Genomic DNA, 25,320 nt, shown 5'->3' on the forward strand with positions numbered 1-25,320 from the left:
AGTTCTAGGTTAAAACCTAGTAGAGTTAAAAATAATAATATTTTCACAAGGCATAGGTTTCTATGAACCTATGCCTATTCGAGCAAGTTACATAGAACCTATCTGGAGGCGAACTTTGCCTTTTAAGGTAAATTTTTAGTTATGCCTTAAAAGTCCGCCGGTTCCGGCAGACTTTGCCTTATAAAAAATGACTTTTAAATTTATGCCTTTAAGGCAAAGTCCCGGCTCACAGAAGGTAGATTTTTTGCAAAAGTCTTGCCTTGCTATTTTTTTTTTGACTGAGCGGGGGAACGAACCCAGAACCTCGGTGTATTTTCGGCCACCTATTTAGGTGAGGGGCAAAAATTAAAGACTAACAATTTGAGGTGCAAAATTAAAGACCACCCCAAAAGAAGGGCAGTCCGCGCAAAAAAATGCCTATTTTTCTTTAAAGGCACGGAGATATTTTTCTTAACATAAGTATGTGTATATATAATAATATTTGGGAAAAGGTGCAAATATACGCCTCAATTTTGCAATTTAGAAATGGATATACTCCGCTTTATAAAAATAGTATAAATATACCCATGCCGTTACAAAATAGTGCAAATATACCCTTTTTGCTGACGATTTTTTTTTTAAAAATCATTTAGTTTATTTTTTAATTAAAAAAAGTACCACGTGGCTTTAAAAAAAATCTACCCATTGTTTTTGAGGAGACATATTTTTCTAAAGCCACATGATAATTTTTTTTCTGGTGGGTCGGGTCTGGTTTGTTTAAAAAAATGAGTAGACTTATTTTTGGGCAATTTGCACGATTGCCCTTCCCATCTGGTGGTCTTTAATTTTTGCCCTCAATCGCTAGTCTTTAACTTTTGCCCTTCACTTAAAAAGGTGGCCGAAAATACTTGAAGTTCTAGGTTAAAACCTAGTAGAGTTAAAAATAATAATATTTTCACAAGGCATAGGTTTCTATGAACCTATGTCTATTCAGGCAAAGTTACATAGAACCTATGCCGGAGACGGCAGACTTTGCCTTTTAAGGTAAACTTTTAGTTATGCCTTAAAGTCTGCCGGTTCCGGCAGACTTTGCCTTATAAGGCAGACTTTTAGTTATGCCTTAAGGCAAAGTCCGCTGCGTAAGGTAGATTTTTTGCAAAAGTCTTGCCTTGCTATTTTTTTTTTTTACTGAGCGAGGGTTCGAACCCAGAACCTCGATGTATTTTCGGCCACCTTTTTAGGTGAGGGGCAAAAATTAAAGACTAGCAATTTGAGGTGCAAAATTAAAGACCACCCCAAAAGAAGGGCAATCCGTGCAAAAAAATGCCTATTTTTCTTTAAAGGCACGGAGATATTTTTCTTAACATAAGTATGTGTATATATAATAATATTTGGGAAAAGGTGCAAATATACGCCTCAATTTTGCAATTTAGAGCAGATATACTCCCCGTTATAAAAATAGTATAAATATACCCATGCCGTTACAAAATGGTGCAAATATACCCTTTTTGCTGACGATTTTTTAAAAAAAAATCATTTAGTTTATTTTTTAATTAAAAAAAGTACCACGTGGCTTTAAAAAAAATCTACCCATTGTTTTTTAGGAGACATATTTTCTAAAGCCACATGATAATTTTTTTTCTGGTGGGTCGGGTCTGGTTTGTTTAAAAAAATGAGTAGACTTATTTTTGGGCAATTTGCACGATTGCCCTTCATACAGACTGGTCTTTAATTTTTGCCCCTCAATTCGCTAGTCTTTAACTTTTGCCCTTCACTTAAAAAGGTGGCCGAAAATACCCTGAAGTTCTAGGTTAAAACCTAGTAGAGTTAAAAATAATAATATTTTCACAAGGCATAGGTTTCTATGAACCTATGTCTATTCAGGCAAAGTTACATAGAACCTATGCAGGAGACGGCAGACTTTTTAATTAAAAAAAGATTTTAAAAAAATCCTTTTAAGGTAAACTTTTAGTTATGCCTTAAAGTCACAATTTGCTCCGGTCTTTAATTTCTAAACTTTTATAAAGGCTAGGTTAAACTTTTAGTTATGCCTTAAGGCAAAGTCCGGCTAACGTAAGGTAGATTTTTGCAAAAGTCTTGCCTTGCTATTTTTTTTTTTTTAGTTATGCGGGGTTCGAACCTTTAACCTCGGTGTATTTTCGGCCACCTTTTTAGGTGAGGGGCAAAAATTAAAGACTAGCAATTTGAGGTGCAAAATTAAAGACCACCCCAAAAGAAGGGCAGTCCGCGCAAAAAAATGCCTATTTTTCTTTAAAGGCACGGAGATATTTTTTTAAACGAATCAGAACCGACCCACCAAAAAAAAAATTTACCATGTGGTGTTAGAAAAATATGTCTACTAAAAAAAATGAGAAGACTTTTTTTTAAAAGCCACATGACATTTTTTTTAATTAAAAAATAAGCTAGATGATTTTTAAAAAATAAATCCCGTTAGCGAAAAGGGTATATTTGCACCATTTTGTAACGGCAAGAGTATATATACACCACTTTTTTAACGGGGGTCTATCTGCTCTAAATCGCAAAGTTGAGGGATATATTTGCTCCTTTGCCCTATATTTTTTTTAAAATTATTGGCTAATGGTGATATAGGGTCAGTTTGCACGTGCCTTAATCAGTGGCCGAGCCAGGATTTTCTCTAAGGGGGTTCAAAATATAAAAAAGTAAACATATGAAAAAGCCAAAGGGAGTTCAACATCTACTATATGTACATAAAAGGTAATTTTAACCAGATGTAAACAATATTTTTTTCCGCCGATAGGGGTAAGATCTGTGTACACTTTACCCGCCCCTGGCCTTAATTATACAGTCGGATACCTACTACCTCCCATCAAATAAGTCTATCAAGAAATATAAGAAATCACGTACCTTTAAAGTTGTCTTTGCTGGCCTGAATTATGCAATGACCCTTTTTAGTGGCTTTGTTCATCAGATCCTGCAGTATTGGTATTACTGGTTGAAAATGGACGTTGCATCATTATATAAAATTTGCAAAGAATTAGAGCGGGTTGCTATCTGGACAAGTATGTATTCATCAGTTAATTCTAGATGTTATAACATTCCAATATGGAAGACATCATGTATCTTGGTAATTTGCAGGCTAATCTATCCAGTGACGGAGACGGAAATTTTAATAAGAAAATTTAAAATGCAAGAATGTAACACCTAGAATTCAAATTTACGGCCGCAAAATTCAGTTTTTGGAGTCACTTGTGGCACCACACTAGATATTTTTTTACTATGGCAAAGACATTCAACAATTTATAAATATACAAAATTACCCCTTTTATGTAGTACAATTTTTTTAGGAAGTAAATTCAGTTGAATCACATTGGAACCTTATACTAGTATATATTTGCATAGAACAAATTTTCCAACTATTGTTATTCAAAAACAAATCACAAATAGGTTGATGCATGACCAAGTGACTTTATTAATAGAATCACTTAAATATCCCAACTCTTGAATTTCAAAATAGTGCTAACTGGTAATTACAAAATTTGGATCCAAAATGGTGACATGAAAAGGGAGACACTGTGAAACAAAGATTTGGAGTGATTAACAACAAATGGTTTTTCTCTTCTCTAAAAGAAAAAAATATTGAGTATCTCCTATGTTATACATTTTACTTTTATTCAAAAAATTATTTACCAATATTGAATATCCAATATTCTTTCTTGCTAAGATATCTGTCGAGGACCGTCAAGAAGTGTGATAAAATAATTGAATTTTTGTATTCAAATCTTGAGAAAGGACAACCTTTCTATAAAGCACACTTTATCTCCTTTGTGGGTCAAATCAACGTGAATCCGAATTTATTAAAGCCAGTAGATTTTAGAATTTTAAATATTTAAAATAATATAACATCCTCTTAACAAAAATAAATTCGTGTATATGTTAAATAGTTAAATTAAACCAGTGTTTTGGACTACAATAACAATAATAACATACCCATTATAATGTCACAAAATGGATTTGGGGAGGGTGAAATGTACGTAAACCTTACTTCTACCTTGAGAGGTAGGGAGTCTGTTTCCAATACGCCCTCGATTATGACTATAGAATAATAATGAAAATTTTCAGTAAGAAGTTAAAAGAAAAGATAAAAGAAAGGCTACAGCCCTAAAACCCCTTTAAAACCCTTTACATTTCTGGTAGTGTGTTCGTTTTCATTGCATCAAATTCTTGCAACAAAAATTCCCATTACCAAGGTAAAAGTACTCATTCTAAACTCTATGTTCTGTAAACCTTTTAATTTATACCTTTGCACGTCTCATAAAGTGAAAGTAAAACAAATCAATTAAAAGAAAGAAGAAAGAAAAAGAAAAAAAAGGAGCTAAGCTTTCCTTCTCATTCAATTTGAGGTTGTTTGTTGTAACTTTTTTTTTTCCCCTGTGTATTATGTTCATAGTCAAGACATTGAAGAACTAAATTGTGGTTGGTTCCATATTTTAACTACACGTTCAAGATTGCTCCTTTTTTGTTCTTTGGCGCTTCAATTTTTATCTGTCTTTTTAGGATCAAGAATGTAACTTAAGAATGTAACTTACCATATTCAAAAAATTGTTCTTTTTTTCAGGTTTTTGTCATTCTCCAACCTATAAGCGTAATTCTGGTTGTTTCTTGAGTTGAAAAATGCCGGACATTGAAAGGCTTGTGAATGATTTTGTTGCAAAGCTCAGTAAACGGTTAGTGCAGTGATAGAATTTATCCAAAAGAAGTACTAGTTGTTTTATTTGATTGGATAATTAGGAAATCCTGTTTTCTTTTTTGATTGGTAGTAAGGTTGAAGGGTCACAAGCAACTTCGCGGCTAACAGCAGAGTTGCTTCGTTCGGTTGTTTCGTTGCAAAGACTGCCACCTACTAACTCAACTGCAGTACTCATTGAGGCTGTAAGGGGTATAGGTGTTAAATTGGTTGCTGCCAACCCCGTTGGTAAGTATTTTATCTGCCAATACAAGAATGATGATCTCTTTGTAGAAATTTGATGTTCCAGAATAGAATTTAGTCTTATAAGTAGTTTTTGATTTAAACAATCCTAGTTGGTACTGGGGAATTTGGATGCTAGAGACGTTTTTAAGCGTATCTTTTCCAAAAGAAGGACAACTTTTTTATCAATGATATATTGCTTTGTGTTTTGTTTGATTTGCTTCACTTGGCCCATTTCTTGGAAATTTGGTATGTGCCTGGTTAACTAGTTGTGTTAACGTTGTTTAATAGTCATGAGAAGGACATGTTTGACCTATGGTTAAGCCTAAGTCATCAACTTCTGCTGCTGCATTTATTTGTTCCATTTCAGAACTCGAATTGTGCTCTATACTTACCATGACATACTTTGTCGACCTAAATCTTGGAGGTACGATACTGCAGGAATAGGTAATGAATAAGCACTCGTGTAGTGTGCGAGAGCTAGTTTTAAGACTGGGAACTTGATTTGTTGTTCCGATGTTCATATCAGAGCAGTCTTCTGCAAATTTGTATGCAGTATAGACATGACCGTTTTGTTCTTTTCACAAAATGTAGATGCAATCTCTCTCTCTCTCCCCGACCCTCCCTCCCTCTGTCTCTTTCTCCCTCCCTCCCTCTGGGAGGAAGGTGGGTCCATAGAAATGTTGAATGAGGAAACGTAAACCTCTTTCAACAGCACGATTGAAAGGGAATGCTAGTTTCCCGATTGTGCGGTGCATTTTGGTAAAAGGTTCCACCTATTACTCGTCTCCATTTATGTGGCAGAATTTGACTGTAAAAACCAAAAGAAGAATTTTGACACATAAGTTAATTATATGCAAAGCACTAACATTAACCTTACTACCAACAATTATTGAGGCGGTGAGAATTACACATTTCCATTCGTCCTTTTTTCTCCTCATGAAAGGTGAACTTTTAAGTCAAGTAGGTCTCAACAAATCATGTCATTAAAGGGTAAATAGGAATGATAATTTTAAGCAATCTCTAAATACAAAACTGCAACAATCTTTTCCGGATGGACTTAAAAGAAAAGCGTGTCACAGAAAATGGGATGAGGGAGTACTAATTTCAGTGTAGATTTTCCACATTTCCATATGTGAAAAGCATTTTTAGGACTCCTATATTGGTATATCTACTGGAAGCTTCACTGTTATTCAAGCATATTAAGGCTTAGTTTCTTATGTTCATTGCATTTGTTCAAACTGGTTCTGCTACTGCTGTATTAGCGACTGTTAGGAGTAGCATGGTTTCAACTTATACCTCCTGATATGCCTGTATGTTTGGGGTCTTTAATTTCTATAGCATCCCAGTTCTTCAATTAAATACCAGTGGCGTCACATTGTATTTCTGTGTATAGCTAAATCTCTTTTTATTATTCTCAGACTTTGGCCCTTCCGTGGACCGAAGTTTGAGACAAAATTACCATTGCTCCAAAGTTCCCCTCCATGTCTACACACACACACACACATGTACATACTCATAATGTGTGTGTATATTATTGCATGCTTTCTTTATGAAAAAAGAACAGTTCTCACCCACCATTTGGATATTAGAGAGTTTTATCCTCTTAGATCAGATATACCTGATCCTTGTTTCAATGCAAGGCTTGTCAACAATACTTTAAATTGAGAATTTATAGCGAATTAATGACCTTTAGAAGCACTCTAAATTACGTAATCATATTTGTTTATTCCAAGAATGATATATAACCAAAACCTTATTAAATTGCAGAGCTTGCTGTTGGAAATATTGTTAGGCGCGTTCTTCATATTATCCGGGAGGAGGATCTTTCTCTTTTGACCAGTAAAACGGGCGACTTAGATTTAACTGCAAGTGATGATGAACGAACCATAGACCAAGATTGTGGCCCAACTCAGTCTGCTGCTGCTGCTGCTGCTGCTGCAGCTAAAAGTGTTTTACGGTCTCCTTCATTGCATGCACTTCTGGAGAATATGGATAAAGCTGTACCAAGTAACATATACACCTCCTCTTCAGGTGGAGATTCTGAAGAGAAAAGTAAAGGTGAACGCTCCTGTGAATTTGAAGCGATTTAACTGCAATCATTTTTTAGCTTCAGTACTGAATTATCTGTTGTTCTATGTTGCAGCTGATAAACTTGCCAGGACTCGGAAGTTAAAACATGATGTCATTGAGGCAATTAACATATTAATTGAAGATATTGATACTTGTCATGAACTGATAGCAGAACAGGCAGTTGAGCATATTCACCAAAAGTATTTACCTTCCGCACGTACTGGGAAATATGTTTGTATCGTTTTATGCACACTACATATTTCAAGTAACATTATAGCATGGTTTTTCAATCAAAATGTGATAGCTAATTCACAAATGCGATTTTTTCAGTGAAGTAATACTAACATTAGGTAGTTCAAGAACTGCCTTTGAATTCCTCTGTGCCGCAAAAGAGAAAAAACGGTCTTTTCGGGTGGTTGTTGCAGAGGGTGCACCAAGGTTTGTGGAGTATTCTGTAATTTCCAAGAAATAAATGAACCATGAATCTTGTTTTTCATATTAACCGTAAAATTTCCCCTCTTCATTCGTGCTTGATCAGGTACCAGGGGCATGCTCTTGCAAAAGAGCTGGTAGCAAGAGGTCTACAAACTACAGTTGTAACAGATTCTGCTATTTTTGCAATGATTTCTAGAGTAAATATGGTAACTTTCTGGATCGGCTATTTTATAAATCCGTGCTTGGGCTACCTTTGGTCAGAATCCTAACCTTGTTGTGTAGGTTATAGTGGGAGTTCATGCAGTGATGGCCAATGGTGGTGTCATTGCACCTGTTGGAATGAACATGGTAGCACTTGCAGCTCAAAAGCATGCTGTTCCATTTGTCGTAGTTGCTGGCATTCACAAGGTATCCGAGCTTTACTTGTCTCCATGCGGCGGGGGGGGGGGGGGGGGTGGGTGGGTGGAAGCCTCTAACTATTGGTGGTTTCTATACATCTTACTGACTATCATTCTCATAGCCTGTTTGGCCAAGTCATGACCATGAGAAGCCAAAAGTGTTTTTGAATTGAGGTGTTTGGCCAAGCTTTTTAGGAAAAAATATAAGTGTTTTTGAGTGGTACCAGAAGCGGTTTTTCAGAAGTTAAAAAAGTAGCTTTTCCGCAGAAGTATTTTTGGAACCTTGATGAAACACAAATTGGTGCTCCAATATTGGCAAAAGTGCTTTCAAAATTGATTAGCTAGCCTAACACAAACCGCTACTCACCAAAAGTACTTTTTTGAAAAAGCACTTTTCAAAATAAGTAGATTTTGAAAGCTTGGCCAAACAGGCTATCAAACTAGAAGGCATCTGATAACATGAGAGACCTCAGATTTTTAAGGTTCACTAAATGATGTCAAGAACCTTGACATGGTATATAATATTGATATTAGGCTTTGCAGATCCTTGAATTTCTTCCATGACTTTATCCATTTGAGTGGATTTCACCATAAAGTTATCCTTTTATATTTGCCGCTTAAAGCAGCAAAAACTTTTTCTACTTTTCACTGTACTTTTCATTAGCTAATCTGTTTAACTGTTTTGTTTCTGTTACAGTTGTGCCCTTCATATCCACACAATCCAGAGGTTTGTCTGAATGACATGCGATCCCCTGCTGAACTTCTCGAATTCGGGCAGTTTTCAAACTGCATGGAGTTTGGAATGGATAGTGGGGCTCCTCTTCAAGTTGTTAATCCTGGTTTTGATTATGTGGCACCTGAGCTTGTCAGCCTTCTCATCACCGACATGTAAGGATGCTTTACCATTTTCTAATATTTATTTGGCTTTGCAACAGCGATGCCTCAGTCCCAAACTAATTTTGGCCTGCACAAAAATAATTAGCCTCGATGATACAGTTCTACATTGTATCCCATACTAAAATATGGGAATCTTCTACTTTGTTGTTTTTAGTAGAGTTTAAATAATTAGTTGATGTAGCATTAAGTATAAAGTTCAATTTACTATTCAAAATAAAAAAGACCATTGCATTTGAACTCCACCATAATTTATGGTACATCAAAAAATCTACTTCTCAAAAAAAAAAATTGATTCAAGGTTTTACATGGAAAATTTTGGTGTATTTGGACTTGGATGGGCTTAACGAAGCAACATGGTCGGTGAAGATTCATGTAACCGGCCACACCTTGGTTGGGATCGGGGCGTAGTGGTTGTTGTGGTTAAGGGGGAGTGTAAGGTGAATTCGTAATGTACTATTTTGCTACGTTAGGGATTAGTTAGCTGTTTTATGATAATAATACTCCTTGCATCTTTCTGATTTACAGTGGAGGCCATAACCCGTCATATATGTATCGTCTCATTTCGGACTACTACTCAGCTGATGATTTTGATTTGCAAGGGAGGATAAAATAAATGAAGGTGATTCTTTCTTTAAATTGTGGCTTGGACTTTCCAACAATCTTCCTGATTCTCAACCCCCTCCCCCACCCCCCACCCCCCCCCCCCCCCCCCCAAAAAAAAAAAAAAAAAAGACCCCTCTTCTTAAAGGAGGCTGGGGGAACGGGGATAGGACATAGTAATATTTTGTTTGCAATTTATATCTAGGTGAACAGAACATCATGTTAATTTTTGGGAAAGAATATTGACTGCTTCAATTAAAAAAAGAAGCTACTTTGCATGTTGATGCTTGTAAGATTAAATGGAAAATAAGTGCATGACATGTATTATTCTTTTCACATGACTTTTATCATTTAAGAATTCTTTTCCTGATTAAAAAAAAAAAAAACAAAGAATGGTTAATTGGCTATCTTCAGTACATAATGTTAAATAAAAAATATAACAAAATAAAAACTTATTCACTTACCTTTACATTTTACATTTCGTGTTAACTATAATGCCATCAAATTTGTTCCTTAGAATGTGAATGGTAAAACTACAAATGGAAAGTAAAACGCGCCCCAGAATCTATAGCATAGCAAGAACAATAAACAAGGAAAGAAAAGCAAAGCAAATTTTATCTCAATGTCTGACGTACTGCTCTTCCTAGCGTTAAATTAACTTGTTTTGGTGCTTATATAAGCTGCGAGTAAGGCTTTTTTTTTTTTTTTTTTTCCCCCTAAAATGAAACTGTGTTGGCAATTACTATTTATCTTGTTCTATTAGACTCTTACTATGACCATACAAAATTTGTGTGATTGTTGCTTAATGAGTTTTATATATATGCAGAATGCTGTATCTTGAAGCTGCTTACTGAATTTAACCAATACTTGCTGATTTCAGATATCTTTGGAAGGCTGTAGTCGACTGATGCAGGGCAGGTGGCAACCAAAAAATCAAATGGAAATTGTTAAAAGCTTTTGCTATGTCTTTGTTATTTACTTTGAAGGATAGCTCTAAATGAGTCTTTTAGCCCAAACACTTTCTGAACATACTGTACTTTGTTCAGACCAAGTTTTGACTTGTTTAATGTAATGACCCGAAGGTGGTAATATTATGTTGTTACGTTCTTGATATCAATCCTTGTATGCATTTGTCTCTTGAATGTAAAAGGTTAAACGAGTATCCCACCCCCAATGGTCTTTCCTGAAACACCCCGGTAACTAAGATAAACGTCGAAAAAACACTCTTTAAATAACTTCAACGCTCCCAAAGAGAACAGAGCCATCATTATCGGGAGGTTAAAGAGCATCTAATGCAAAAAGGATATTTCATTCCCTTGTTTTGTCGTGCAAAATCACCCTTCACAAGCACCCCTAGCTCAGGGGGGACCAAAATATGCCTCAAGTTTTTCACCCTTAGTCCGTGACTAAGGAAAGTGGGGATTATCTGAACTTCAGAAGCAGTGTCTCTTCCATAGGGCTTATCAGTTAATGACCTGCATTTCCAGGCTAAATCACTTTTCTTAAAGATATAAGAATATCATTGATATTCATGGAAAGTAGTGGATCAAGATTTTCTTGGAAAGTACTATCATAAAAGCATATAACTATGAATCAACAACCAATGAAAACAATATTAAGTACGATTTTTGAGTCCATCAAAATTAGTACGCAAACAAAATATGCTTCCAGGTTCTACTTCTTGCTGAGATCAATTCCAGCCTTCTTGGCTACAGCATCAAGTCCATTTTTCTCAATGGTCTTTATGGCCTTTGTTGACAACCTCAGTTTCACATAGCGCTTGCCTGCCTCCCACCAAATTCTCTTGTATTGAAGGTTTACGAATTGCAACTTCTTCGTTTTGTGGTTTGAATGAGAGACCTTGTTTGCTCTGTTGGACTTCTTGCCAGTGAAGGGGCAAATTCTACCTGAAAAACAGAATGTACTCTCTTAAAATTCTATACAGTACGTATCGCAAAAAGGCACCAAGATATTTGAACACACTACAAGAATGCACCAAAGGGAAAAAGGAAAAGACCGTGATGATGCAAGCGAAAGGATGCTTCGATGGGAATGTTTGATTACTCTCCCTAAAATCTTAATTTACCTATTAGCTCAAAAGGCTCTAAGTAGTTTTAGGTTAAAAAAAGAAAAAGAATTCAGAATGCAGTTTGACAACGATTGCAGCAACTTAGAAAGGGAGTCAAAGTGCCTCTATGGCTCTCACAATGTTCTTTTGATCAGTAAGCAAAAGTTCCATTCATAATCCAACAGGCAAACACTAAGTGCTGGACTTTACAGAAAGAAGTCAACCCTCTACAGGCTGTCATAAAATGAGAATAAATTAACCAAGCGGTTCTCATCATATACAAAATGTTAATTTACTCTAGAAGGCTAACATGGTCAGTGAGGATTCATATAGCCGACCCCAATTTGTTTGGTACTGAGGCATAGTTGTTACTCCATAAAGCTAACACACTAAACAACAACAACTACACTTCAGTCCCAAGCAAGTTGGGATCGGCTATATGAATCCTCACTGACCATGTTACTCCATTTAACTCATCTCAGGCCAATACCAGCTAACACACTAAGACATCTTTAAAGAATGTACGACTGTAGATTATCCTTTCAAATATACGGCTCTCACAACATACTTTACAAGGCTCTCATTTCACTATCGCTAAGAATAAAGATACAAGTGGACAAAGGATGTTAACAAGTACTGCACACTGCAGAAGGTGGATTTGGCGGTTAAATAGTTACCATCATCTTGACAGCCAAAAACCTATCTGTAACTTTGGACCTCAGTAAGTAGCAGTAGTGTGTTCCGCTATTAGACTACAAGTTTTACGAAATGGCAAGCTGCAGAACAGGAAAACTTGCCAAAAATAAGATCCTGCTTATTATCAGGAGAGGTTGAAAAGCAAGAAAATAGAAACTGCCTCTAATCCCTCAACATTTATCGACACATGAAGCTCCGCCTTTAGGCTGCATAGAATTAATGAGACCTAAAAGGCCTCAAGTATAACATCTTAACATCAGTATATTATCTCTTTTCTACCTTAGACTAAAAGTTGTTAGCACAGAAATGCAAACTTTATTAACCAAGAAATACATCTTTGGAGCATATGCATACTGTCTTTGAGATCACTTGGATACAACTTATTTGTTGTTTCACATGAACTGGGACTTTGGAATTTAAATCCTCCAGCTACCTTATAAACATATAGTTCCAAGTCCATCAAATAGGTATTTTCCATGACATCCAAGAAGTTCAAAAAAGAGAGGTAGTCCTGTAATGTAAGAACCAATAAATTCTCTATGCAATTCGATTGTCAATTCTTTTTTTTTTTTTTTTTTTTTTTTCTGGGATAATGGATTGTTTATTCTTTTTTCAAGGTTGTCTGCTCAGAAATCAGTAATTAGTTTATGGAGGGAAAATGAAAGAGAAGCAAAACTTCTAGGATCCATATACACATTATTTAAATGAAAATCTTTAGCAGATTGTCTTCCTGTATGATCCTACTAGAGATGCATTCCAGTTCAAACAGCTATCAACATACAAGTGAGCACTGTTTTAATCTCTGCTTAGTGCTTTCTACTACATGTTGGACCATCAAAACTGGTAAGCTATTTTGATTCTGTAATAATGAAGCCATGCTATTGATACCATCAATGTACAACTTTTATGCTACAAAATACACTATAACCTATTCCTAGGACAATCTGTTATGTCTTAAAATTTCTTTCTCTCTAGGTCTGAGAAAAAAGAATCGAGGAGGAAAAAAAACAGAGATGATCGATCATATGAAGAGAACTTGGCGCGGACTACCAAATATACATCATATCCATCAGTCTTGTTCACATTAATGCAGTAAGTGCAGGAAATCACAGAAATCAGTTTTTTTTATAAGGATCACAAATGCAAGTTGAGTTTCAAACCCCCATGTTGGAAACCAGTTTAATGTAGTCCATTGAACTCTTACCACTTCTTTAATTTTGCACACGCTGAGGTTGTCCTATCCTTATTTTCTTGTGACCATAGACATACTTTTAGACCCATCCAATGACACCCTTTAATCTCTCCTCTCGGAGTAGGACTGTAAGAGTACACTAGAGGTTGTGTGATAGACTGTAATATGGGTTTAATTAACACATGGATACTGACGTATAAGAAATAATATGTGAATTATACTCAAGTGTTTAGCTTATCATACCACGGCATTTAAGAAAAATAATATAACAAATTCGCAACTGAATTAACTTTTTCCAACTTTAGCTATGGCTTTGACACCTATACCACTCTTAACTGGTTACTGAATAATCTAATATGATGTGTTGTTAACACAAAAGAAATAGCATCTGAAATCTGAACACCGGACTACTAAATTGGGGCTCAGATACAATTCACTCCATCAACAGAACCTCACAATTCAGACAAACAAACAAAACAACAAACACTTTCTATACACAGCATTAGACCAAAAAAGAAACACAGCAAAAAAGAAAAACAAGAAAGAACACAACAAAGGGGTAGAGAAATTACGAACAACAGTTTGAAGGGTGGTCTTAAAAGGAACAGAAAGTGGAGCAGGACAACTCAAATGGGTGCTTGAAATCTTGAGACCACTCAATTGGGACGTCACAACACTCAACTCTGAGCTTAGTTTCAACTTGGGTAATGCCCTTTTGGTCACTGAAAATGTCCTGTGACTACCCACCACTGGTCCTCCGACGCTTATACCTGCCGTGATTGTTGCCATTTTTTTTTTTCCAATTACTAATTCCACCACGGATATCTACTACCTCTCACCAGCATAGATTCTCATATACAATTCACTTAGGGGTTGTTTGGTTGCCAGTTAGGAAGTGAATTATCCTATGTTTGGTAGCATTTTAGTTGCTATGTATAAAATTCAGCACAATAAGTACGATGTTTGATTACCAGTTAACAATCCCGTATAACTTTTACATGTATAAGTCATAAGAGAATCTATGTATAATTTAATTATTTGATGCAGAGTATACGATGGAATAACAAATACAGGAATAACTCAACTCTGCGTAACTAATTCCTGCATTACTAATACCTACATAACTCTAACCAACAACCAAACAACCCCATACTTAGCAAAACCCCACAATTCAAACAAACAAACAAAACAACACACACTTTCCATACACATCACTAGACCAAAAAGAAACATATAAACAAAGAAAAACAGAAAGAACACAACAAAGGGGTAGAGAAATTACGTGCAACAGGTTGAAGGGTGGTCTTGAAAGGAACAGAAAGTGGAGCTGAAGAACTCAAATGGGTGCTTGAAATCTTGATTCCACTCAATTGGGAAGTTACAAAACTCAACTCTGAGCTTAGTTTCAACTTTGGTAATGCCCCTTTGTTCACTGAAAATGTCCTGTGACTACTCACAACTGGTCCTCTAAGGCTTATACCTGCAGTTATTGTTGCCATTTTTGTTCCAATTCGTTAAAGCAACAATCTTTTTTTTTTCTTTCAAGAATGTTTGTTTTGATGTTTTTTAAAGGAAGTAGTGAAGAGTGGATAACGAAATGGATGTGGGTATGGTTTTGTTTGTTGGCCTTTTATTTTCGCCTCTGGAAAAGGGCCAAATATACCCCTGTACTATTGAAAATAGCTTAAACATACCCTTCATTATACTTTTAGTTCAAATATATTCCCCGTTATATTATCCTTTCTCCAAACATACGCCTCCCGTCATACTTTCCGTCCAAATATACACCTCCCATTATAATTGACATAAATTTGCCCTTAATTATGACGGAGGAACATGTGTTAAGCTCAAATTAAAATGACTCATCCTCAATTCTAAATTCCCGATTGCCTTTAAAAACCCACCCGTTTATATAATGAGTATAACGGGATATATTTAAACCAAAAATAGAACAAGGGGTATATTTAAACTATTTTCAATAGTACAGGGGTATATTGGCTCTTCACCATTTCGCCTATCGTGAAATTGAGAGTTTATTACCTGAACTGCGGGTGCAAAGGGATTTTTATTGTGCATCGCTAATTTGCTAGGAATCCTTTATCTCTTCTTTCATTTTTTTTTTTACATCACTCTATTTCTAATTTGTTTGGCACTTTAATACATTTATTTTGCTATAATTTTTAAATATATCTAAATAACTTTTCACCTATAAATATTAAGCTATATATAATATATCTAACTTCTAAATTTATTGATTTTATTTCAAAAAATCAGAAATCATACCCCTCTTTTGGAACTGAGTATATGTCTTTAAATTGGTATTCTGAAATTGGAACATTATTTTTTCAAATCACCACAAAAAGGTATTTGATTTAGGATAAAATATACCAATCAATAAAATGTTACTCCTCAAGTCATAAATATTGTTATTTTATACCTCCTGATGTGTCAACTGGAGTAAATTTGATCGTAACTTACTAAAAGATAGATGAATAGTAATGTAAAATTGTTGGTGAGTAATAACAAAAAAATTGTTATACAATGAATAATAACGTGGATGTTGTTACATCGGAAAATTGTAGAGCCACTAGGCACAGGAGCGGATAACTTATATGAGTTTTTTATTTTGTTGGGTCGGATTTAAATGGAGCGCGTTTAAAAATGAAAGCGGGTTATGTTGGGGATTTCCGTTAAGACGGATATATATGAAAACTTTAATGACGTGAGGGTATTTTTGACCCAAATTTGTAATGACGGATATTTTTAACCCTTTTCCCAAAGTAGAGGGGTATTTTTGACCCTTTTCCCAAAGTATTTCACATTTTATCACATAAAATAATATATAACCTTCTAACACAAAAGTTTGATTTCCAATATGAAACTCCACATAAATTTGCACTAGCTACAATGGAGATTATTATTATTTATATTAATAAAGCAGAGTTTAATACTGAAAAACCAAGCGCTCTATCAGCTATACGAGATTATATTAGTAATGCAAACATCATCAAGTACAGAGTCGGTAGCCGCGAAGGCTAGCCCCTACTTCACAAGGCATACAATTCCAAGAATTCAAGGAGACAAAAGATTGTGCTCTTCTATTCAAAATAGTGGGTAACATGTTGCAACCATAAAAATAAAGCTGCAACTTTAATGACAAATTTAACATATTACAATGGCTCATTTCTTGGACAAAAGTATACTCCCATTCTACATGTGGGAGAAAAACATGTATTCCGCTCCAAGTCTGGTACAAGGAAAATTTGCTACAACTCTCGCACTAGCAAAAGGTTAACTAAGGCACAATATGGTAAAAAAAATTCTGAACAAAACATTCAGTTAAGCCTCCGATGGCTATGTGAATAGCATCGAGAAATCCTATGTTAACATCATTCAAGTTTGGGCAGATCTGCAGGAAATAAGGGCATTGAATTGGCCAAAATAATTTACTTTTGTTTAGAAAACTTTGTCTGATAGAGATCAACGGGAACATACTCCACAGCCACTATCCGGTCATCAAACAGTCGTCCATGTAAACAATGAGCAGCCATGCATGCAGCTTCTGCTCTTCTAAACTCCACAAGTACACAGCCAGGCTCCAACACCTCATCAACAGAATTTTCTTCCTTTTTCTCAAGTTTCTCTGGAGCATCCAACTCTTTCGATGAGAATCCCGGTTCAGAAGCTCCATCTAGACTTCCATTGTCTTCCTCTGATTTCATTGCTTCCTTAACTGTTGATTCATTGTTTGTCTCAAGACGCTCCAGTGGACTAGGATTAGCATTTTCATCTTTCGTTTCCAAAACCATACCAGTATTCTTTTCATTTGGAGGGACTCCAGGGGTAACCTCAGAATATTCTTGGCAGTTTGACCCTCGAGCAGACACACTACCATCAACAGGTAGAGGGTCAGAGCTGTCATCTTTTATTAGCTCCTCAGAAGGTCTATCATCGGAATGACTGCCGCCAGCCAAAGCATCGCCACCTCCAGCCTTTTGAGAATCACCTTTTGAAGGTTCTGATATATGCGTTTTACCATCAACACATCTTTCAGATTCCTCGGTTTTATTGGTTTCCATGGGTTCATCACTGTTGGGGAGGTCTGACCCACCAACTTCCAACTTCTGATCATCACTGTTGGGGAGGTGTGACCCACCAACTTCCCACAATGGATCATTTCTGTCAAACTCTTTAGCAAACTCCATATTGCCCTCATTCAACGTAGAGCCAGTATCCGTAACAGCAGGATCAGATGTGAGAGAACATTGAGTTTGCTTTACAACATTAATTGATTTAACAGAGCCAAACCTACAGGATCAGAAGAACACTTTCCAAATCAGTAATGAGTTGACAAGGAGAACTAAAAAGCAATGACATTAAGAAAAATGACTTCTCATAAATGACCTGGCACACTCCAATCTGATGTCTTCCAATAATTCTTCCAGTTCTGCTTCAGACAAAGAATTGAGTACATTTGCATCCACCTGGAAGGAACAAGACGATTAGACGAAAGAATTTAGTAACCCCCTGGTAAGTGTTTTTGCAACATCTAAGAAGTATAATTCCAATAACATATGAAAACAACAATGCCTCAAATCACAAGCAAAGTTGGGTTCGACTATCTAAATATTATAAAAGTTTAAGCCCATTCTCAGGTACAATATTATAAAAGTTTAGTTTCTCTAGCACTAGAAGTTCTCTACGATTTCTACTAGCATCTACATTGTTTACTGGCATGACAAACTGAATATTTTTTCTTATGGAAAATAAACTTAAAGTCACCAGGATAATAAAGACATACCACATTTTTCAGCTTTAGTACTTCCGTGTGCTTCTCCAAAAGTGGCTTCGCATGCTGGGGAATCCGGTATAAAGGTGTATTCTCATCTTTGTCCTGAGTATTATATGTGTATCTTTTGGTCAAACTCGTATTTCCAAGAAAAGATTAAAAATTGTACCTAAAGCCAAAGTAATCTGGATAAGAGGACTTGAGATAGTGTACCAGTAAAGCAGTATCTGGGATAGCCTGAACAACAGTTAACACTTTTCCACCCAACTTCATACCATTAAGACCAGCGCAAGCTTTAAGAGTAACTGAATGGTCAACATACTGAAATGGTTGAAATAAATACTTTAAGATCAATAAAAGACGCAAGAGAAACTTGACCTTGGAGAAGACTTGAGAGTTCACAGCACTTGAGTCAAGGAGAAATACAAGGGACGGAGAGGCTCATGATGTAACAAAGCAAGGTATCTAGCTACCAAGTTTACTATTGAAGTGATAGTGATGCACAATCCAAAGCATGGTCAAAAAATATTATAAAAGGAATACTCTACCTGCAATAAGAATGAGGTCAAGCATAAATGAAGCTTGTGTGGTTCACTAAGTGTGGCAAGCTACTTCTGGCACTAAAAAGAGTTTTTTATTCACTGGAGAATTCGCACAAGCACCACTAAAAACAGGGTTATTCATTCTCAACTATTGAAAGGAACAAAGAGGACTTGTGAAGTACTCTGCAGAACACTGGGAAGGAAAGGAATAAAAGTCTGATGGCTAGAAAATCTGATAAAATAGTTAAGAGCTCCTCTAATCCATTTGATTTAATTTCGTCCGAAAGATGATATATTTGGCATTGGCACACATTGATCAAATTGATGTGGAAGCTCACATCTGGATCTGAAGCAGTACTGGTTGTTCTAGAGCAACTGTTTGGCAACTGGTATAAGTTTTCGCTTGTCTTTCAATTTTTTTTTAACTTACTTGTCCTACCCTTAGAGAAGCAAAGTAGCAGAACGAGAAGAGAAAAATTACAACAAAAAGAAGAGTTCAAAGGGGATAGCACGCTGTTGCCTGAAGAATTTGATAACACTGCCCTATTTTTACCAGGCAGAATGGATTTTATTCATTAAAAAAAGATAAAGTTTTATCAATACATAGTAGCAAGATGGTGCATAATAAATCCCAATTTAAGCTAGGCATACAACCACGACGTCTGTCAAGCCAACAGTTACGAGGTCATATATAATCTTTCCTTGGACAATTTCTACAATACATTTTCATACATGTCTATATTCAACTTTATTCACTCCCATGCTCTTTACATGCTTAAAGTGGTATCATTTTGTTTGGCACAATGGACCACCTCCTTTTTAAAATGTAAGAAGAACTACTTTTCCTTCATTCCCCTTTCATCCCAGTGAAGATTATTGATCTAACTTTTAATAAAATGACAATTTGCTCATTTTTTCTACACTCAGTACTTCCAGTAATTCACTAAAAGCTAAATAATTTTAGCCAGCAAACTATGAAGTGTACCAAAGAACTTAACAGTTAAGACTGCTTGTTGCATAAAAGCTACCTTTGAACCAGAAGGAACATGCATTCCAGAAAAGAAAAGGATGCTTCATTAATATGAGAAAGGTATATCCAATAATCCGAGAGTACCTCAAGAAATGAACAAGGTTCATTGAGATCTGAACTTATCCTGAAATGGTAGGCTTTCAAAGGTCCAAAGGCTTTGGCAATCTCCATAAGCTGAAATAGCATCAAGTAAGATCAAATACACTAGAAAGTCCAATATTCCATTGTTCCTTCTTTTTAATTAAGGAAAGGTTTCAAGACATATTTAGTCTTACCATCTCTGATGAAATAGTTCTTGAAATTCCACCAACAAAAATCTGCAACATGTAATCAAAAACTTGTTATGAAAGGGGAACAGGAACAACAGGAATGGAACAAACTTGAGAATATGAGAAGAATCTAACAATAAATAGACAACAAGAGACATACTGTATGACCAAATTTTGAAGAACTCCTTGTGGAAGCCAAATTAAACAAAAATATTTTGAAGGTCAAAAATGTGACTCGTCAAAGAGTCGAGGCAAACACCAACAAAGAAGAAAAGCAATCAAACTGTAACGTCCTCACAATCCCACAGGATTCAAATGAGGAGTTTTGCATCTCATCTTAACAGTGAGGGAAAAATCATTTGATAAAGAGTGAAGACATTCATTCATCAACATCATAAGAAAATCAAACACAAATTTCATAATCTGTAACCTCACTGTCCAACATATAATTGAGCTAAATGAAATTCTTGCATTGCAGTAGCATAGAACAGCTTTTGATGAATTTTCTCAACAGATGGAACATTCTTTCTTTATATGCAAGTCTCGTATGACAAGATACATAAAAGTGCAGCGCACAGCAGATATTATTGGTCTCAATTCTCAAACCTATATATCCTATTTCAATTTCTAAGCCATCCGAACTGTAGCCCACTTCCCTAGTATAGATGCTTCTCCCAGTACCTTTTTTTTTTTTTTTTTTTTTTTTGGGGGGTTTGGGGGGTTTCAAAATCATCTACGAAAGACCGTGATTCTTGTTTACACTAAAAGTACAATGCAAAAGGAAAACGCAATAAAGGACTTTAGCTGCCTTCAAAAGTTATATCATTCCTTCCTAAGAGTTTAAGCTAAAATACACAAAAATGTGTTTTGCTACACATATTTTGAAATACCTAAGAAGTTCTTTTTCAACTTTAATTAACAAGAGCTCAAACTCATGAAAAGTAAACTCTTACAGTAATATCTAGTAAAAGCAACTTTTCAACTATTAATAAGTCCTGCTAAATCAGATAGGCCAAACTAACTGAAACTGACAAGACAGGTACTACTATCAAGAAATAAATAGGAGATTGTATTTGTCGAAGAAAGAAAGAACGAACGATGGACATTGCAACTACAAGGACAGCATATGGCACAAGTGTATGACGAACCCAGTTCAAACAGGCAGGATTAATGTCAATCTGAAATCATTTGTGTTGTTTCACATGCATACCTTATAAGGAGAATTCTCTACAGTATCATCTATCCTATCAGCTACAGCCACTGACTTCTGAGGAACACCAGTCTGCATGAAAATAGCAACTGTCTGAAAACCTGCTACATGAATAATGACCACAGTATACCTCAGATACTGAATACAAGAGCAGAATAAATCACAGTATCAACATAAAGTGGTAGCACCTCCTTCCTACTACTTAAATACACAATTTAATGCATTGACAAATTGTAGAAAATACAGAGCAAGAAATGTTCTAAATTAACAAAACTCCCCTACCACAATTTCCATATTTTACTATTTCACTTTATTTGAGATAACTCAACTATATATCCTCCTCCTTCCATTTATGCAGTGGCATCCACTATCCTCATTAGCAACCACCACCATCATCATCCAATATCCAATTAAACAGAGTTAAAGCATCCCCTGTGCTGAGATATAAGGTGAAGGGTATTCAGGGTACTATAAGAGAAGATCAGAAGGACTTCCTATCAATAACATCCTAAACATATGATAAGCCAAAGCTTGCTGCCTATATTGCTGCTAACAACAGCTAAGGGACTCTATGAAATTGGTATCAGGTTCATCAGAGGTTATCTTCCACACTGAACAATCCTTCAAGCATTGCGGACAAGTCCAACCTCTTCAGGCATCCTACTCTTTGACTAGATAAAGACCTTACTTTTCTTTCTGATATAGATGGACACCTTGCTTTTTACCTGCAAGCACACATTTGCTGGGGAATTTTGTTTGTTGCCTATCTATTTAATCTTGATCATAGGTCAAGAATGTATTTAGAGTAGTATGTATGATCAAGATAGACTGCATATTGCATACCACACAGATTTTAACCCAACTACCCTAATGATCATAGGTCAAGACTGCATACTGCATGCCACAAGGAAAGAGAAGAAAATCAGATTCATTTAACTAAGAACACAATTTTTTCATCCCATCGGAATAGCCTTATTTGTACCCACTTAGAACTTCCCATTAAGATGACAAAATTAAGTACACAACCTATTTCACATAAAGGAGTGCTTGGGAAATTAAGTACACAACCTATTTCACATAAAGGGGTGCTTGGGGTTTGAAAGGTGCCGTACCATTTTATATAACAAGCCTAAAGACCAAGATACACTGACAAAGTTTTCACATGCTCGTATGGAGAATTACAGTCAAAAGAAAAGGCATATTGTCTCCACCCATTATCAAAGGGTGTTCAGGAAATTTACCAAGTAACCTTGAGCAAACTTTCTTCAGCAATGTCTATATAGGTGGACACTGGAATTTGATTACTAGTTGTTACTTATGATCAACAAGAATTGGCAACAGAACTTCAATTCAAACCACTTTTAACCCAACACTGGCAACCAAATTTTAACTCAAAAAGCTTTTGACCAAGCTCAGTTTTAGCGCTAGTGGTATTCAATACTTTTCTTTTTCAAATCACCTTGAACCCACACAGATATTAACCCAACTACCCAAATGAAAATGAGTTGTCACTTTTCAACCGTCACTGAAATTTAGATAGACTGCATATTGCATGCTATATCACACAAGTTAATATGCAAAATACCATCAGCTTCCCACATGTTCGATATGATATCAGCAAGAAAAAGCAAAAATGGTCAGTCTGAAAGACAAGCACAAATCTACAAAGAGTATCATGGTTATAATTCTTACAGCCACTTCGACGAAGTCTTTTGGGCGTCTGATTTTAAGAATAGAACCAGAGAACGATCTGCCATCAAAAGAAAGTGCAGCAGAAGCATCCTCGGGGGTTAAAAATTCTAAAAGAGCTTGGCACTTCTCCTTGTGTATCTGCAGTGAATAACAGTAAGCAACGCAAATCTCCATCCTGCTTAGAACAAGAATAGAAGAAGAAAACATACCATACAGCTGATACATGGTTGTGTTCCTTGAATGCGATTAACTCCTGAAGACAGCAAGAAATTATTAATCCAGTCCAGAATATCTTTCTCAGAGGCAGAGTTTGGCAAGTTCTCCACATAAAGCCTTCTCATAGGTCGTGTGGCTTGTGTCAGCTGGACGGAATCAATTGCATGTATAGATGACGATAAGTAATTATATGACAGGACGGCAGCCTTTGTCGTGAATGAACTAGCAGGAACCACGCTAGGGAGCTGGCGTGTGTTTGGTATTACAGACTGCACTGAAGACTTAACAGTAGAAGGAACAGGACTAGTAACACTGGTTCCAGCTGATGCAGGTGGTAGATCCCACCCAGCAGCTTTTCGTTCCGGAGAGCGAGTAGTTGGGGGAGGAGTTTTAGCAGCAGCCTCTGATTTCCTCTTTCTTGGTGAATAGCCACCAAGGCCACTTGTAGATTCTTCATGGCGGTTCGAGTGGCTATCTGAACCATTGCTGGATATCTTTTTATCCAGATCATAATGTGATCTTCCAGATTTATCTTTGGAAGAATGTGAGGAAAACTCACCACGCTCTCTGAGATCATGAGATAAATGCTTACGTACTCTTGGTGAACCAGAACGAGACCTTCTACCTCGATCTCTATCATTCTCTCGACTTCTTGACCTTCTTCTCTTTGGTCTTTCTTCCTCTAGATGAGTCCGAGAAGCTTCAACCCTTCCAGTAATTTCAGATTTCACTGAACTGTTTTTTCTATCGGCATTCTTGTCTCTGTTTCTCTCCTCATCATCACTTCTCCTTCTACCCGATTCAGACTTTTCTTTAGTTCTGTCAGCATAACTATCTCTCCTTCCGTGATTCCTTGAATGCCTTTTCTCAGCCTCATTCAGAAGAGCATCATTTTTCTCCTCGTCATCACTTCGGTGCTTCCTTCTACCTGATTCAGACTTTTCTTTAGTTCTGTCAGCATAACCATCTATCTGTCCGTGATTTCTTGAATGCCTTTTCTCAGCCTCATTCAGAAGAGCATCATTTCTCTCCTCATCATCACTTCGGTGCTTCCTTCTAGCTGATTCAGACTTTTCTTTAGTTCTGTCAGCATAACTATCTACCCGTCCGTGATTCCTTGAATGCCTTTTCTCAGCCTCATTCAGAGGAGCATCATTTCTCTCCTCATCATCCCTTTGGAGCTTCCTTCTCCCTGATTCAGACTTTTCTTTAGTTCTGTCAGCATAACTATCTATCCGTCCGTGATTTCTTGAATGCCTTTTCTCAGCCTCATTCAGAAGAGCATCACTTGGCATTTCCATATCTTTCCTTTTCCTGTATGACTGTCTCCCATCCTTACCAAGAGTTTTGTCTTTTCTTCCCTCATCGTGTCTTCTGTCAGTTTTATCTGCTGATTTCTCCTTCCGGGCAAAATCTCTTGAATGTCTTTTACTAGTTTCATTTCCAGAACCATCAATAAAATCCTGATCTTTTCTTCTCGGGACAAGACAATCTTTATCGGTGTTGCTACCCGCTAATCTCTCATTGCTTACATATTTATTCATTGACGTCTTTGATTTGATTTCTGATTCTCTACTTTCGCCATGTTTATCCCCTGCAAATTTATCAGCCATGATATTATCCTCTGTTGGAGTTGGCCCTAACTTCCTAGAATCCTCCGAAGTATGCCTGGAAGCACTAGGTAATGACTCGTAGCGGTATTGCTCAGGTTCCAAACAATCAGTGGTCTTCTTAGGCCTGTCTGCTTCACGTGATACGCTGTCAGCTTCTACAAAATTGTTCTGAGTGTCCTTTTCCTCTTCCTTACTTTTCCTTCTAAGCATAATTTCATCAAAACTGAGAGGTCTTGTCCTAGCTGATGTGCCATCACTGCTGTCACCCTTTGTTGAACTACGGTTACCATTCTTATCTTTTTGCCGACTGGATCCCATAATACTAACCTACCAAGAAGCTAGCAATCTTTCAATGAACTCCTCGGCAATTGGGACAAATAAGGATATGTCACCATCTGACTAGATGTTGAAGTCACAGACTCATGGTCATGCATCAAATCGAAACACATTCAAAGGACGAAAATAGCTGCACGCAAAGAAAACAAATCCATCATACCTTCTAGTTGATTGACCATGCATCTAATTGTAAGAAACAGTAGTATCATAGTTTTTTAGCTCAAGTTTGACAAAAGGGCATCCACAACAACATCCCAGTGTAATCCCACCAGGTGGGGCCTGGGGAGGGTAGAGTGTACGCAGACCTTACCTCAACCTTTTGAGGGTAGAGAAGCTG

The 25,320-nt window shown here is 36.4% G+C and overlaps 3 protein-coding genes across 4 annotated transcripts; 1 reads left to right on the plus strand and 2 right to left on the minus strand.

Moving 5' to 3' along the window:
- Window positions 1-4,056: 4,056 nt before the first annotated feature.
- Window positions 4,057-11,061, plus strand: LOC132035015 (uncharacterized). Of its 2 annotated transcripts, none has more exons than XM_059425356.1 (11): window positions 4,057-4,208; window positions 4,577-4,685; window positions 4,779-4,933; window positions 6,698-6,988; window positions 7,074-7,200; window positions 7,331-7,438; window positions 7,539-7,641; window positions 7,718-7,843; window positions 8,531-8,721; window positions 9,256-9,349; window positions 10,157-11,061. In XM_059425356.1, exons 2-10 carry the CDS (start codon window positions 4,633-4,635, stop codon window positions 9,341-9,343), a joined length of 1,242 nt encoding a protein of 413 aa, XP_059281339.1. In that variant the 5' UTR covers window positions 4,057-4,208; window positions 4,577-4,632; the 3' UTR covers window positions 9,344-9,349; window positions 10,157-11,061. The 2 variants fall into 2 exon arrangements, with proteins under 2 accessions (XP_059281339.1, XP_059281372.1); XM_059425389.1 differs by lacking the exon at window positions 4,057-4,208 and adding an exon at window positions 4,289-4,434.
- Window positions 10,883-14,897, minus strand: LOC132035121 (large ribosomal subunit protein bL28c). The gene is made up of 2 exons (XM_059425451.1): window positions 14,569-14,897; window positions 10,883-11,237 (listed from the first exon to the last, which is right to left on the minus strand). Exons 1-2 carry the CDS (start codon window positions 14,783-14,785, stop codon window positions 11,005-11,007), a joined length of 450 nt encoding a protein of 149 aa, XP_059281434.1. The 5' UTR covers window positions 14,786-14,897; the 3' UTR covers window positions 10,883-11,004.
- A 1,538-nt stretch (window positions 14,898-16,435) lies between these two features.
- On the minus strand, window positions 16,436-25,113 carry LOC132035229 (uncharacterized). The gene is made up of 9 exons (XM_059425538.1): window positions 23,028-25,113; window positions 22,819-22,956; window positions 21,127-21,198; window positions 19,923-19,964; window positions 19,732-19,821; window positions 18,289-18,396; window positions 18,088-18,180; window positions 17,691-17,770; window positions 16,436-17,594 (listed from the first exon to the last, which is right to left on the minus strand). The coding sequence occupies exons 1-9, from the start codon at window positions 24,963-24,965 to the stop codon at window positions 16,733-16,735; spliced, it is 3,423 nt and encodes a 1,140-aa protein (XP_059281521.1). The 5' UTR covers window positions 24,966-25,113; the 3' UTR covers window positions 16,436-16,732.
- Between the last annotated feature and the right edge of the window lie 207 nt (window positions 25,114-25,320).

Source organism: Lycium ferocissimum, chromosome 1, assembly GCF_029784015.1.
Source record: "Lycium ferocissimum isolate CSIRO_LF1 chromosome 1, AGI_CSIRO_Lferr_CH_V1, whole genome shotgun sequence".
Lineage (NCBI taxonomy): Eukaryota > Viridiplantae > Streptophyta > Magnoliopsida > Solanales > Solanaceae > Lycium > Lycium ferocissimum.

Coding starts and splice junctions, on each gene's coding strand:
- LOC132035015 (XM_059425356.1), top strand. CDS start 4,633: ATGCCGGACATTGAAAGGCTTGTGAATGATTTTGTTGCAAAGCTCAGT. Junction 7,439..7,538: donor GTTGCAGAGGGTGCACCAAG/GTTTGTGGAGTA, acceptor GTGCTTGATCAG/GTACCAGGGGCATGCTCTTG. Junction 7,844..8,530: donor TAGTTGCTGGCATTCACAAG/GTATCCGAGCTT, acceptor TTTCTGTTACAG/TTGTGCCCTTCATATCCACA.
- LOC132035121 (XM_059425451.1), bottom strand. CDS start 14,785: ATGGCAACAATAACTGCAGGTATAAGCCTTAGAGGACCAGTTGTGAGT. Junction 11,238..14,568: donor CACCCTTCAACCTGTTGCAC/GTAATTTCTCTA, acceptor TCTGTTTTTCAG/GTAGAATTTGCCCCTTCACT.
- LOC132035229 (XM_059425538.1), bottom strand. CDS start 24,965: ATGGGATCCAGTCGGCAAAAAGATAAGAATGGTAACCGTAGTTCAACA. Junction 18,397..19,731: donor AACCTTGTTCATTTCTTGAG/GTACTCTCGGAT, acceptor CAACCATTTCAG/TATGTTGACCATTCAGTTAC. Junction 17,595..17,690: donor ATCAGATTGGAGTGTGCCAG/GTCATTTATGAG, acceptor CTGATCCTGTAG/GTTTGGCTCTGTTAAATCAA.